This window comes from Neophocaena asiaeorientalis, unplaced genomic scaffold, assembly GCF_003031525.2.
Source record: "Neophocaena asiaeorientalis asiaeorientalis breed wild unplaced genomic scaffold, Neophocaena_asiaeorientalis_V1.1 scaffold126, whole genome shotgun sequence".
Lineage (NCBI taxonomy): Eukaryota > Metazoa > Chordata > Mammalia > Artiodactyla > Phocoenidae > Neophocaena > Neophocaena asiaeorientalis.
This window is the reverse complement of record NW_020174565.1, coordinates 898,917-914,187: the sequence shown is the minus strand read 5'-3', so window position 1 is coordinate 914,187 and position 15,271 is coordinate 898,917. Positions and strand designations below refer to the sequence as shown.

The 15,271-nt window shown below is 39.9% G+C and overlaps 1 protein-coding gene across 1 annotated transcript in view; it reads right to left on the bottom strand.

Moving 5' to 3' along the window:
- RNF125 (ring finger protein 125) overlaps nt 1-15,271 on the bottom strand; it is a 43,581-nt gene that overhangs the window by 10,998 nt on the left and 17,312 nt on the right. The window contains exons 2-4 of the mRNA XM_024757946.1: nt 9,685-9,838; nt 5,796-5,890; nt 3,329-3,419 (exon numbers count right to left, since the gene is read on the bottom strand). Of these exons, the coding sequence (XP_024613714.1) occupies nt 3,329-3,419; nt 5,796-5,890; nt 9,685-9,838 (340 nt within the window). The remainder of the gene's footprint in view (nt 1-3,328; nt 3,420-5,795; nt 5,891-9,684; nt 9,839-15,271) is intronic.

Genomic DNA, 15,271 nt, shown 5'->3' with positions numbered 1-15,271 from the left:
GGGGGGGGGCAGGAAGCGCACACAAAAGAGAACCAACCAGTGAAAGAAAACACTGGGAAGAGAGAAGAGCCAGAAAGTGTGGTTATTGCTGAAACGTCTTCCCTTTATAAGATAAAATATTAAATTTCTCTCGAGTGGTCTCATAATTCAATCTGAAGCATGCTGTGTGTGTCATTTGCCTTTTTTGAGTCCAATATTCCATAGATATAATTTTTCAAAAAGAAAAAAACATGGCAGAATACAATTACTGTGTGACAAAAAGGAGCTGTTCTGAAGGTTGCACTTGAGAACAGTCAAAATTCCTTGAGGTTCATAACTTACTTACCCCTGTTTGCTTCAGCAACTCAGAAAGAAAAGATTAGTTGCTTGTGGTTTGATCTCTGAATTATCTAATTCTACCTGGAAGGCAGAATCATTTGCCCAAATCTCTAACTGCCCTGAGACTTCTTACATCTGGTAAGACAGATGATGTCACTGATCTTATCTGAAGGCAAACCCAGCAATTCAGTCCTTAAGAGCAATAATTCCTTGTTAACTTCCACACCAATCCAGAAGCAGCCTTGGACTCAGCCCTCCTCATCCAAGGGTTCCACCAGGTGTTTTCACCTACGTGCCCCCAGAGGATCCCTAAGCACATGACCCCAGCCCTGCCACAGTATCTGCATCCAGCCTTTTTCTAACCACAGGGTTTTTCCAGACTTCTAGTGGCACTAGATGCTTCAGAGTGCATGTGTCTTAAGCTTCTACACTTAAGCACAAAACACTAACACAGGAAACCTGAAGGTTTTCTGTTCCAGAGACCACTTTTACACAGCCCTGGTGTATTACAGAACCATGGCTTTTCTGAGCAATCTGTTCCTTCCTTGATAGCATCCTGGTCTTGTGGTAAAATTTACTTCACCTCCTCCACCTCTCCCAGGTTGGGTTCCCCAACTGTGAGAGTACATGGCTTCCTCTGAGAAATCTGCTCTAGCCTTGATTTGATATAGCTGCAAAAATGGTAGTAACCCGGCATCACCACCTGACTCATTTGCTACTACCCTGTGAAAAAGGCATCATCATTATCATCATCTCCATTTTACAAATGATGAAACAGAGGCAAAGAGGTTAATGGGATTTTCTGCGATTTGCACCAAAGCTTATCTCCTCCAAAGCCCAGGCTTTCCTCCCCCTGCCCCAGGGCACTGCTGTTCAATAGAAATGTAACAGAAGCCACACACATAATTTTGTTGTTTGAGTAGCCACATTACAAAAACTAAAAGGAAACAGGTGGGATTAATTTTAATAATATGTTGTATATAACTCCAGATATACAAATTATTATTATTATTTTTAATAGAACTTTATTGAAGTATAATCGCTTCACAATACCGTGTTAGTTTCTGTTGCACAACAAAGTGACTCAGCCATATGCATACACGTGTCCCCATATCCCCTCCCTCTTGAGCCTCCCTCCACCCCCGCATCCCACCCCTCTAGGTCATGGCAAAGCACCAAGCCGATCTCCTTGTGCTATGCTGCTGCTTCCCACCAGCCAACTATTTTACATTCAGTAGTGTATATACGTCCATGCTACTCTCACTTTGCCCCAGCGAAGCCTAGGCATTTTAACTACTAAATTCCACGATTCCTGGTTTATCTCTGTCCTTATGTCGGCTTTCTTCAGTGACCTCTATGACCTCTAAATCACAGAAGACCCAGTTTCCATGGGCCACCTTCAATCTGATGGCCAAACTGAGCGGCATGTGGACTGGACTTCTGCGGAGCAGGTACACAGTACCAATGGATGGACAAATATGGGGCCCGCCCTGGAGGGATGCTGTAATGCTGCCCATGGTCCAGTGTGCCTAGTGTTCCTCCAGCCAGAGCAGCACCCCGGGCACTACTGGTCAGGGCTCAGACTGTGTCGATAGTATCTCCTTCATAGGGTTGCTAGGAGAAGGCAAAAAGGCACCCAGAACTCAGTAAATGGTAGTCACTATTATGCCATCCTAATGCTTTCTTCAAGCTTCCTCTAGGACGGTTCCCCAGGGACCTATCATAAAACACCTCCTTAGCCCAGTTCCTCCCACAGAGCAACTTGAGCAGGAAAAGCCCATGACAACCTCCTCTGCTGCCCCAACACATATCAAGCTCTTAGCTAGCCATTCCAAGAACCAAACCTCTGGGCCGTTAGGATAAATAACAAATTCCTTTGACTGTGCTGGGGGAGGACTTTTGTCTTGAACTTGCTAGTAGAGCACAGTGTCTGTGCCCTGGAGCTAGACTACTGGGTTCAAACTGTAGCTCTGCTTATTTACCAGCTATGAGACTTAGCTCGTAAGACTTAACCTCTCTGAGCCTCAGTTTATCATTTGTAAAATGGGGATAAGAATCATATCTGTCTCATAGGATTGTCATAAGGGCTATCTAGCTATCTCTCCATCAATCACCTATCTAATATACTTACATTTCAACTTCATCCACTTTCCGAAAGGATTTTATGGAAAAAAAACAAACAAACCTTAAAACAAATTAAAAAAACCCCAAACTCATATATATGAAAAACACACATACACATATATACACATGTACACATATACAACATAAAACTAAAATAAAATTCAAAAAACTCTTTAAGGTATCATTTTACATCTCTTAAGCCTGGATAAGTTAAAAATAAGTGTACGCATAATTTATCCCTTATAAGTACAACACTCAAAAGTCCATACATTTGTGTTCATACCGTCATTTTATAATTTCTTTCCATATAAGAATAGTCTCTACTCTGATTTTGTTGATCATATTTTGTCCTTTTTCTCTGAGTTAGAAATATGCTACAGGATATTACTGTGTAAAAAACTCTCTTATTGGGTAATTCAAGACACTCTCCTAAATCAAAAAAAATTGTTTTAAATAAATAAATAAATGTACACAATCTTGGCCAGGTTAAGGTGAAAGCGGTTTACTCATAAATTGCTGACACAAGTATAAATTGACTCAAACTATTTAGAACACATTGCAAGAGTTAATAAAAACTTGCACTCTTGGTCCTAGAAATATCAATCTAAGGAATTTCCTCTTAGGAAAAAAGTACTTTAGAAGGAAAAGTTTAAATGTACAAGAATGTGAATTCAAATAAAAATTGTCACCAATCCAAATGTTCTAAAATAGCAAAATGGCTAAGTAAATGATGACGTATCCATCATCACCCTGCCTTACCTCTCAACTATACAAAAATGAAAATTCTAAGGGGAACTCCCTGGCGGTTCAGTGGTTAGGACTCCACATTTTCTAATGTGTATCAAATTTAGACACCGCAGAAATGTATAGTAACACAAATCCTCACCACAGGTCTCCTTTCTGATCTGTGATGAGTAATGCAATGATCCAGCAAGCTGTCTTCATCCAATTCCTTCTGACAAAATGGACATACACACCTGGAAATTACATAGAATACAAACATTACTGAAATTGTTGATAATTAGACAGTAGTCACTTAACTAGAGGTAAAAAAATAGAATGTAAGTGGATCTAGTTTCTAGTCCTCATTCTTTCTGAGTTGATGTTCTTTTTCCAATCCTGATAATAATCTTGGTGCCTAAATTTTTTCTCATGAGAAATGTAAATGTGTAACCTCACAGGGGCAGGACAGAGAATCAGTTATAGTGCACTTGAAGCACTTTATTCTCTTTGGAAGAGAAGTACAATCTGAGCACCCCATTAACTGAGAAACAGAGGAACAAACCACCCAGCTGTGCCTAGGTTACTTCTTCTGTCCCTTTTACTTCCTCCCTTTCCTAAATCAGGTAACATCTGAATGGGGTGTTACTTTGTTCTCCTACTAGCATATCTAACAACACTGGCATATATAACTAAAGGTGTCAACTCACAGTATTAGCATCCAGTGAAAAATGGAAAACGGCCTGCAACTACCTTGTTACATCCTTATGCACACCTAGGAGTATCTGTCCCTCACATCTGTGCTGTCCAACGGACTAGTCATTCGGTATGTGTCTACTGGGTTAGTCCAAACTGAGATATGCTGGAAGTATAAAACACACACTCAATTTTGAGGGCTTTATATATACATTAAAAAATTTAAATATCTCAATAATTTATACATTGATTACATGTTCAAAGGATAAGACTTTGGCTATATTCAGTTAAATAAAATATATTACAAATTAATTTCACTTGTTTCTCTTTACTTTTCTGAGTATGGCTATTACAGAATTTAAAATCACATATGTGCTCTGCATTATGTTTCCATTGTACAGTGCTGCCTTAAATTCTTAGGGACAATAGGGAGGCTTGGAATTTTTTGCTCACTTTCCATTATAGATATAACTTCCTGTTCCCCAAGAGTTGTATTCTGGACAAGCTCCCTGCATAAGAATTTTTAAAATTTGAATTATGTAGTAAGTTCTTCCATAAAGCAAAGATTTCTATCTTAAATGCAAATATTAATCTATCCTGTAATACTGATTAATCAACAACCCTTCTCATTTTCTGTTATTTCAATTCTTTATTATTTCATTCTAACTAGCGAGAGAAATTAGTATTTAAATTAGGTTTTGTATATTTTTAAATTTTCATAAAGCCTATCAACCTTACAATCAAACCATACAGAATTCATACTCTGCCTAGAGCTAAAATACTCACAATTTAACAGAATGGTATAATCCTATAATAAAAAGTACATTTGCAAAGTAATCTCTAGTAAAACGACAGGAATGGGGTGATCATTTAGACTTTTGGGTTAGGAAATTTAAGTTACATTTTGAGTAGTATATTTTCTTTTTTAAAACATTTTTATCTAAGTACAGTTGATTTACAATGTTGTGTTAGTTTCAGGTGCACAGCACCGTGATTCGGTTATATATATCTCATACATATATATTCTTTTTCAGATTCTTTTCCCTTATAGGTTATTACAAAATATTGGGTATCTATCCCTAGGCTATACATGCATTTTCTTAAAATAAGCAGAACTAACATTTATCTTCAGGAGAAAAGAAGAAATTATCCTGAATACCTCTTTGATTGGCTGCGTTCATAAGAAGATTTAATGGTTTCAAAACCATCATCCCTATGCAGGAGAACACAAATCATTTCTTTATTTCTTTAGCAGAGGCAGATGCCAAACTTTTTAATTCTTCTGCCCATCAGGAGAGTAATAACCCAGATTTCTTTCTTTCTTTTTTTTTTTAAGAAAAATAATTAATGATCAATATCATCCATTACACCTACTAGCCACCTCCATCCTTCCTCCAGCCCCATATAAGATTACCCAGAAAACAGGTATAGGATTCAGAATGCCTGCCCCATGCCTGTTCTTTCTTGTTAGAATACATACTGAGATGTCACTTTGTCCCTTCTAAAGAGAAACCAGCAAAATGAGAGAGAATGAGCTGGGGGAACTGAGAGGAGGTGATGGAAAAGTAAAGACAACAACCTCTAAACCATCATCTACTTCAGGACTCTATTAGTCACAAAATAAAGCCTAGCAGAAATTGAACAGTTCTGTTTTCTATTTTTGTATCTTCCTCCATAAAAACTTGTCTGAGGAAGTTTCCACAATCTCTCCAGTGTTCAGTTGGTTCTCCCCATACAAAGTTTTTAAAGCAGAGAGAACAAAATTCTTTTGTAATTATTCCCAGTAACAAATGATTACCAATAACAGGTATTATGGTTAGAAGCCAAAACATAACTACATACATATTTTCAGGACAAAAATGTTACGCTTTCTGGCTCATTAAGTTCTTTATAAGCATATCAAATTTAGCATTAAACTAAATTGTACTGAAACAAACCTTGTTGCTGTCTCTCCAAGTTCTTGTAGTGGTCCATACTTATCTATGTACTTCTGACATGTTCTTATGTGTGCCCTCATTTCACTGAGGCAAACCTATATAGAAGCAGATTAAAATAAGCTCACTGTTGAAAAGGGGCTCATTTCAGTCAATGAAGTCTTTTGTGACCCAGCTGTATTGCTTTCCTTATTTCAAATAAAGTCATAGAGTGGGGTCAGTTGATTAAAAGGATGCAGTTATGATAATAGTACAACCAATTTAAGGCATTATCAAGAATAACACTGTTTTAAATAGTTATTTTTTTGGCCGTGTCACATGGCACGTGGGATCTTTGTTCCCCGACCAGGGATTGAACCCCCAGTCCCTGCATTGGGAGCGCGGAGTCTTAACCACTGGACTGGCAGGGAAGTCCCAAGGAAAACACTATTTTAAAATTTTCTTACAACTAGAAGACCCAAAAGCTGAGTTCTTGAATTTGGTCATTCTACAAAGTATAAGTTTTTAAAATGCAAAGATGTATATTAAATCAAATTTACTGTTTTTGGATACTATTACCTAAATCGGTGATGGAAAGAGGGAAGTAAGGAAGAAAAAGGGAGGGGAAAAAGAGCAAAAGGAAGGAAAGTAAAAAGAGAGAAAGAAAGAAAAACAAAGAGAGGTAAAAAGAATAAATAGATGGATTTTAGAGATGTCCAGAGTAAGTAAAAAGAAACCCTGTGCTTCAGGGAAAGATATAAATACCATGGCCTTATAATACATCCAGTAGTATTACATGAATTCACAATATACAGTATACTTAATGGCCCCATTAAGAGCAAAGATAAAGGACAGCTACTGCAGTCCATTTTTATCAAGGCAGAATAAAGAGCCCTTGTCCTTCCAGATATACATTCAGATTTCCTAACCATGAGGGATGTGTTGCTAAATAACACATACTCTACTAAATGTGTCATTAGAAACTCTGATAAGATCTTGTGCTAAAGGAAGCTCTGTACAGCTGTAAGGTGGCCGACCCACCCTGCTTCATTTTGCCCAAGCTACGGAAGTTAAACCTCAGACATGAAATCTACCATGTCAAGAAAACAGTTATAACTGTCACAAAAGACAAAAATAAAAGCAAATGGGGGGCTTCCCTGGTGGCTAAATAAATTAAAAAAAAAAAAAAAAAGCAAATGGAAAAGTAAGAACAAATCCTTGCTTTATAACTATCCATCTAAAAAGATGTAAAAGCTAGGACCGATCTAGGCATCTGTCTTAAAACAGACTGTTTGGGACTTCCCTGGTGGTGCAGTGGTTAAGAATCCGCCTGTCAATGCAGGGGACACGGGTCTGGGAAGATCCCGCGTGCCATGGAGCATCTAAGCCCATGCACCACAACTGCTGAGCTTGCACCCTAGAGCCCATGTGCCACAACTACTGAAGCCCGCGTGCCTACAGCCCTTGTCCCACAACAAGAGAAACCACCGCAATGAGAAGCCCATGCACCGCAACGAAGAGTAGACCTCGTTCGCTGCAACTAGAGAAAGCCCGCGCGCAGCAATGAAGACCCAACACAGCCAAAAATAAATAAATAAAATAATTTTTTAAAAAAACAACAGACTGTTTTACAACTTTTAACATCCAACTTTGCACATCAGTGCTCTCTCATTTCCTTATGACTTTTGTTAAAAGTTTCTTTCTTGGGCTTCCCTGGTGGTGCAGTGGTTGAGAGTCCGCCTGCCGATGCAGGGGACATGGGTTTGTGCCCCGATCCGGGAAGGTCCCACTAAAAAAAAAAAAAAAAAAAGTTTCTTTCTTCTTCTTTATATTCCTTGATCAACAAAGAGACACATTCCTCATATAAATTAGCAATCTGGGGACTATGTCCTTGACAGATGAATTGATAAATGCATAGAGCGTCTTACCCCAGACACAAAACTGTGAAAGCCACTGTCAGAGGTGGCAGAAGGAGCAGAAGCCACTGAGCTTGCGCTAAAGGTACTTATCATCTAATGGAGGAAAAACAAACAAACAAAAGATGTGAAGACAAGCAGAGAGGAAACCGTTTGATACTGGGGACTGGAATACTAAAGCCAGGCTCATGGAAGGGAGGTAAGGAGGACTGTGAACAGTAAGAAGAGTTGAAAATGGCTATAGAAGGAATGGCAGTATTCCTGACAAGAGGAAGAGACAGATACAAGAAATACCTCAAAGGAAAGATCAAAATACTTGTGAATAATCAGAAATGCAGGGGGGTGAAAAAGGAAGGGGATCTCCACCCAGGATAACTGAGAGAATACTCTTGTTTCTGACAGGTACCAAAGATGGGATAAAGAACTGGAAGACAAAATAATATGCTGAGTTTGATTTTGTGCATGTTGAATTTTAAATGATGGCAAAATATCAAAGTAAAAGTAATCAGGAAAATAGAATAGAAAAGCTATTGATTTTGAGCATTCACTATGTTCCACAGTGCTAAAAGCCACTTACATTTTGTTGTTTACCTTTACAACCACTCTGTGACACGAGCATTACCTTTTCCCTCAATTTAAAAGAGTCAAACAAAAACTTAGATTAATAACTTGCCCCAAATCACAAAGAGTAAGGGAGAGAATTAGTGTTTAATCCCAGGATGTCTGACTCCAAAGACCATGCATGGATTCCAGAATCAGGCAGCCACGAATAGATTTTTGAGTCTTACAAAAATATTCAAAAATGCATTGAGCATTTATTATGTGCCGGTCACTCTTCAAAGTGCTGGGTTTACAGCTGTCAATAAAACAGTCATGGTCCTTACCCTCATGGAATCTTGTGGAGATAATGGATAATGGACATTAAATTTCAAAATTCACAAAAGCATAATTACAAATGTTGATAAGTGCTATGAAGAGAAAGCACAGACTGCTAAGAGAAAGTGTAACAGGCTATAGTTTAGATGAACAATCAAGGAAGGTTCTCTAGAGAAGTTTAGATCTTCAGTACACGATTTCTCTTTTGATCTCTAGACTGGTAATACCTAAATATCCTTCTGTTAGCAGTTCAAATTTAATGTATCTAAGACTTAACTTTGTGGATTCTTCTCTAAATCTGCTCACCATATTAGCACCTTCACCTACTCATCTCAGAAACTTGGGGAGCATTTTGATACCTCACTGTCACTCACCTCCACATCCAGTTAATTATCAATTTCCTTCAATCCCTCTCCAGAATACACCTTGAAACAACTTCTTATTCCATACCTAATGCTATTATCCTAACCCAGCTTCCTTAACACCTATCCTAAAATCCACTGAATTGGCTTCACCAATCCTGCTTTTGCCCCCTCCAAACCATTTTCCACTCACATGCTAGAGTGACATCTTAAATATATAAACTTGATCAAAAGCTTATACTTTTTCTATGACTCACTATTGCGTTTAAGATAAAATCTAGAATCTTTGTCATAGCTTCTAAGACCTCACATGATCTAACCAGGCTAGCATAATAACAACGGAGGAGAACTGCAACAAGGAGGAAGTGGTCAACAGAGATAAATACTGCAAAGCCCAGAACAGTAGAGGTGGAATTATGCCACCGGAATTGAAAATAAAGCTATTCATTGGGTGGGCTGCAACAGCATAGCAGGAATGGAGGCCACATAATAGGGGGTCATGGGAGTAATGGGAAGAGAGGAAATGGAGGTGGTCAATGAAAGCCTTGGTTTGAAAAATCAGGTGATGGTGGGCATCAGGTGACTGCTGTCCAGCAGCCCATACATAGGGAACCAGAGGAAAGGAAGAGGAGAGGCTGAGACAATAAACTTTGGAAAGTCGGGGCAGGATGAGGTCAAAGGCGTAGGTGAAATGACTGGCTGCACAACAATTTTCTGAGTTCTACGCCGGTAACTATGAGCAAAGGCAGGGTCACATACCAGGGTGTCACACTCAGTGCACTTCTGGAACTCGGATTTCATTTTCTTGGCTACATCAGTTGCTGGAACTCCTTCAGAAGGAAGATATGCCCGGCAGTAAGGACAGGTCCACTTATTGTTCTTGAGACTGGTAGCAATGCAAGAACGGCAGAATCTACAGGACACAAACCAAGAACACATCACTTTCCTTAACAGTATAAAGGAGCCACCACTAGGTGTTCATTTATGGAAACCGTATTTTAATGACACCTTGTACACAAAGAGCTGTTCTGCCAGACGAAAGCTCCATCTGCATCCTACAGTTGCTGGGGAGTCTCTTACCTTCCCTGCAAGACCTCCCTGGGGCCACACGTTCTCACCACGTGTGCTGCACGCATTTAAACAGAAGGTGACAGACAAAGTGGTGAAACAGCCTTCTTACAAACAGAATGAAAACTATAACTCAAATATTGCTAACCATAAAAAAGAATGAAATAATGCCATTTCAGCAACATGGATGGACCTAGAGATTGTCATACCAAGTGAAGTAAGTCAGAGAAAGACAAATATCACATGGTATCACTTATATGTAGAATCTAAAAAAATGATACAATTATTTACAAAACAGAAACAGACTCACAGACATAGAAAATAAACTTACGATTACCAAAGGGGAAAGGGGGAGGGAGGGACAAATTAGGAGTCTGGGATTAGCAGATACATACTACTATATGTAAAATACATAAACAACCAGGGCCAACTGTATAACACAGGGAAATATTCAAAATCTTAATAACCTATAATGGAAAAGAATCTGAAAAAGAATATATCTATATCTATGTGTGTGTATAAATGAATCACTTTCCTGGACACCTGAAACTAACAAAACACTGTATATCAACTATACTTCAAAAAACCCCCCTATAACTCAAAGGATATCTAACGTGTTCTTTCTTTTCTTTAATCCTATTTTACCTTAAAATCTGTGGGGCTGGGGGGAATAGGTCTTTGCTCTGTGAGATTCTGTGTGTTAGACAAGAAAATAGCAGCAAGTTGAGGAGGTAAAACTACGAAACACGTTAAAGTCTTCATAAAATAATTTTAAACTCAGCCTCAGATGCAGGAAATTATCTAATCAAAACTACCACTTTAGGAATGTCCTCCACGTCAAGAAATATATTCTCTGTTTACTTAAAGATGATCATGATAAAATCTTAACACAGTCAACAGAATTCACAGAAAATCTTGACCTATTTATGGGAGCTGCTGAAGGCTACATGTACACAGAAGTAAAAGTGAGCATTTCAATAGGTTATACACATCAGCATGAGCTGACAGCTCTTAACTCAGCATGTAATATATATTTGCGAATATTTATACATGGCAAAAGTTAGGCTGTTTAAGTAAACTATACATACTGAAAAGTTCATATATCAAAGGTATACATACAGCTGAATGAAGTTTCACAAACAAAATTCCTAGTATATTAGCCATTACTGATTCTTTTTTTTTTTTAATTTATTTATTTTCATTTTTAGCGGCATTGGGTCTTCGTTGCTGCGCACGGACTTTTCTCTAGCTGCGGCGAGCAGGGGCTACTCTTCGTTGGGGTGCGCGGGCTTCTCATTGGGTGGCTTCTCTTGTTGCAGAGCACGGGCTCTAAGCACGCGGGCTTCAGTAGTTGTGGCACGTGGGCTCAGTAGTTGTGGCACACGGGCTTAGTTGCTCCACGGCATGAGGGATCTTCCCGGATCAGGGCTTGAACCCGTGTCCCCTGCATTGGCAGGTGGATTCTTAGCCACTGCGTCACCAGGGAAGCCCAGACATTACTGATTCTTGAAAGTATTCTCTTCTGCCTCTGTTATAAAATTCTTATATGCACACAGAGGATGCTTACGTCTGCACTGTTCTTGAGGCATCTGCTTGCTGTTGATGCCTGCCCAGCACCCATTTCCCCTTTTTCTTGCCATAGCATCCTGATTTTGCCCTGCAGAACTACACCTCTTATATGAGATACAATTTGGTGGGACCTCAATCCAGGTGAAGGCAGAGCGCCTAATGTTGGCCACACTAAGTAAACCCTCTCTCTGGGAGATGAATACTAAACAGAGTGACATAAAGACTGATTCAGCAACAACTTGATAGGACTATCCTGCTCTTTATTTAGAACCCTAGACCTGCCTAGGCTCCTACCTTTTTCCTCCTGAGTGTTTTTGTTATTAATGTCGCTTAGTAACTTTATATTTTGATATAATTTCAAATTTGATACACTGCTTTTTTTTAATTTACAAAATTTTAAAACACTTCCACATACCTTAATTCGTTTAACCTTAATAAACCCCTAAGAAAGATCATTTCCTTTATAGATGAGGAAACTGAGGTACGTAGAGGTTAAGTTACATCAGCAAGGTCACAGCTACAGAAAGTGCCTGGACTTTGTTGACCTTAAGCTGAGGTTTCCTGACTCAGAATTCAGTGACCTATCTTTCTACAACCGCAGCTACCCCAGTTGGAAAGAGCAATACTTTCAGAATCAAAAGACCTAAGTCCCCTGCTGTATTTTTTTTTTTACATCTTTATTGGAGTATAATTGCTTTACAATGGTGTGTTAGTTTCTGCTTTATAACAAAGTGAATCAGTTATACATATACATATGTTCCCATATCTCTTCCCTCTTGCATCTCCCTCCCTCCCACCCTCCCTATCCCTCCCCTCCAGGCGATCCCAAAGCACCGAGCTGATCTCCCTGTGCTATGCGGCTGCTTCCCACTAGCTATCTACCTTAAGTTTGGTAGTGTATATATGTCCATGCCACTCTCTCACTTTGTCACAGCTCACCCTTCCCCCTCCCCATATCCTCAAGTCCATTCTCTAGTCGGTCTGTGTCTTTCTTCCTGTCTTATCCCTAGGTTCTTCCCCTGCTGTATTTTACTTCTATCTGCCTCAGGTGATTAATTGTAAGTTCTAAGGCACATTTGTCCTTGCATTTCTTTTAGTTCCTAAGAATTGGTTCTCAAAGTGTAAGCTTTGAAGGGTATTTATTACAAATGGTCCAAATGCTCAACTCATAATTAACATTTCTAATACAACACCTGTGGTTCTGACAGGAATTCTTTGTTTACATAATTTAGGAGCAAGCAGATAACACTGTGTTTCTTGTCAACTAAAAGTCTTCCCCCCTTTCTCACAGTTTGAGTTTTATGCTAATACAAACCGAAGATGAATATTGGTGCAAAGGGACTTCCCTGGTGGCACAGTGGTTAAGAATCTGCCTGCCAATGCAGGGGACATGCAAGACACACAAACAAAACATACCGGTGCCAAGCCCCGTGGTAGGCACTAACACACATCAGCTCATTTTACCTCATTTTGCTCTCACAGGAATCCTAAATGCTGCTCTTTCTCCTCACCCTGACTGACAGCAAACTGAAGTTCAGAGGGGTGTAAAAACTTGCCCAAGTCACAGAGACAGAAGATAGTAGTATTTTTATCATCCAACTGTTTTGGGAGAGGCTCAAAATTTGTAGTCTTTTTTTTAAAAAAAAAACCATTTATTTTATTTATTTTGGGGCTGTGTTGGGTCTTTGTTGCTGTGCGCGGGCTTTCTCTAGTTGCGGCGAGCGGGGGGCTACTCTTTGTTGCGGTGCTCGGGCTTCTCATTGTGGTGGCTTCTCTTGCTCTGGAGCATGGGCTCTAGGAACGCGGGCTTCAGTAGTTGTGGCTCGCGGGCTCTAGAGCACAGGCTCAGTAGTTGTGGCACACAGGCTTAGTTGCTCTGCGGCATGTGGGATCCTCCCGGATCAGGGCTCGAACCTGTGTCCCCTGCATTGACAGGCGGATTCTTAACCACTGCATCACCAGGGAAGTCCCTGTAGTCTTCTTAAAGACACTTTAATTCCTCCCAGTGACAAGCAGAGGCAGCAAAGTTTTGAGATCACTGATGTAGCTGTATAAACCAGTGGGCTTTACCTAGGGTATATTTCTGTTGTGATTGATTGATTGCGGTACGCGGGCCTCTCACTGTTGTGGCCTCTCCCGTTGCGGAGCACAGGCTCCGGACGCGCAGGCTCAGCGGCCATGGCTCACGGGCCCAGCCGCTCCGCGGCATGCGGGATCTTCCCGGACCGGGGCACGAACCCGTGTCCCCTGCATCGGCAGGCGGACTCTCAACCACTGCGCCACCAGGGAAGCCCCTCTGCTGTTATTTTATGTATGCTTCATACATGCTTTTGTAACTATGATTGATAACCACAACAATGGAAATTCCTAGTAGATATTCATGAAAAGTAGCACACTTGAGGCATTAAAAAAATTTTTTTATTGGCGTATAGTTGCATTACACTGTTGTGTTAGTTTCTGCTGTGCAGCAAAGTGTATCAGTCACACGTATACACATATCCCCTCTTCCTTGGACTCCTTCCCATTTAGGTCACCACCGAGCATTGAGTAGAGTTCCCTGTGCTATACAGTCTGTTCTCATTAGTTACCTATTTTATATGTAGTAGTGAATATATGTCAGTCCCAATCTCCCAATCCATCCCACCCCACCCTTACCCCCTTGGTATCCATACGTTTGTTCTCTACGTCTGTGTCTCTATTTCGGCTTTGCAAACAAGTTCATCTATAACATTTTTCTAGATTCCACATATACGGCTTAATATACGATATTTGTTTTTCTCTTTCTGACTTACTTCACTCTGTATGACAGTCTCTAGGTCCATCCAAGTCTCTGCAAATGGCACAATCTTGTTCTTTTTTATGGCTGAGTAATAATCCATTGTATATATGTACCACATCTTCTTTATCCATTCCTCTGTTGATGGACATTTTGGTTGCTTCCGTGTCGTGGCTATTGTAAACAGTGCTGCAATGAACACTGGGGTACATGTATCTTTTTGAATTATGGTTTTCTCTGGGTATATGCCCAGTAGTGGGATTGCTGGGTCATATGGTAGTTCTATTTTTAGTTTTTTAAGGAACCTCCATACTGTTCCCCATAGTGGCTATATCAATTTATTGAAGCATTTTAAAAATCAAGTCCCTCCCTATAACCCCCCCCAACTAAGTCTGTACAGTGGTGTTATCTGTGGCATGAAACTCTCAAATGAGCATTATATAGATGTCGTTGCATTATGTGAGAATATTAGTTGCAAATCCGGTAGATTAGTCAATTAACTGTACTTTTTTTTTTTTTTTTTTAAACATCTTTATTGGGGTATAATTGCTTTACAATGGTGTGTTAGTTTCTGCTTTATAACAAAGTGAATCAGCTATACATATACATATGTTCCCATATGTCTTCCCTCTTGCGTCTCCCTCCCTCCCACTCTCCCCATCCCACCCTTCCAGGCTGTCACAAAGCACCGAGCTAATATCCCTGTGCCTTGCGGCTGCTTCCCCCCAGCTATCTACCTTACTACGTTTGTTAGTGTGTATATGTCCATGACTCTCTCTCGCCCTGTCAAAACTCACCCTTCCCCCTCCCCATATCCTCAAGTCCGTTCTCCAGTAGGTCTGCGTCTTTATTCCTATCTTACCCCTAGGTTCTTCATGACATTTTTTTCCCTTAAATTCCATATATATGTGTTAGCATACGGTATTTGTCTTT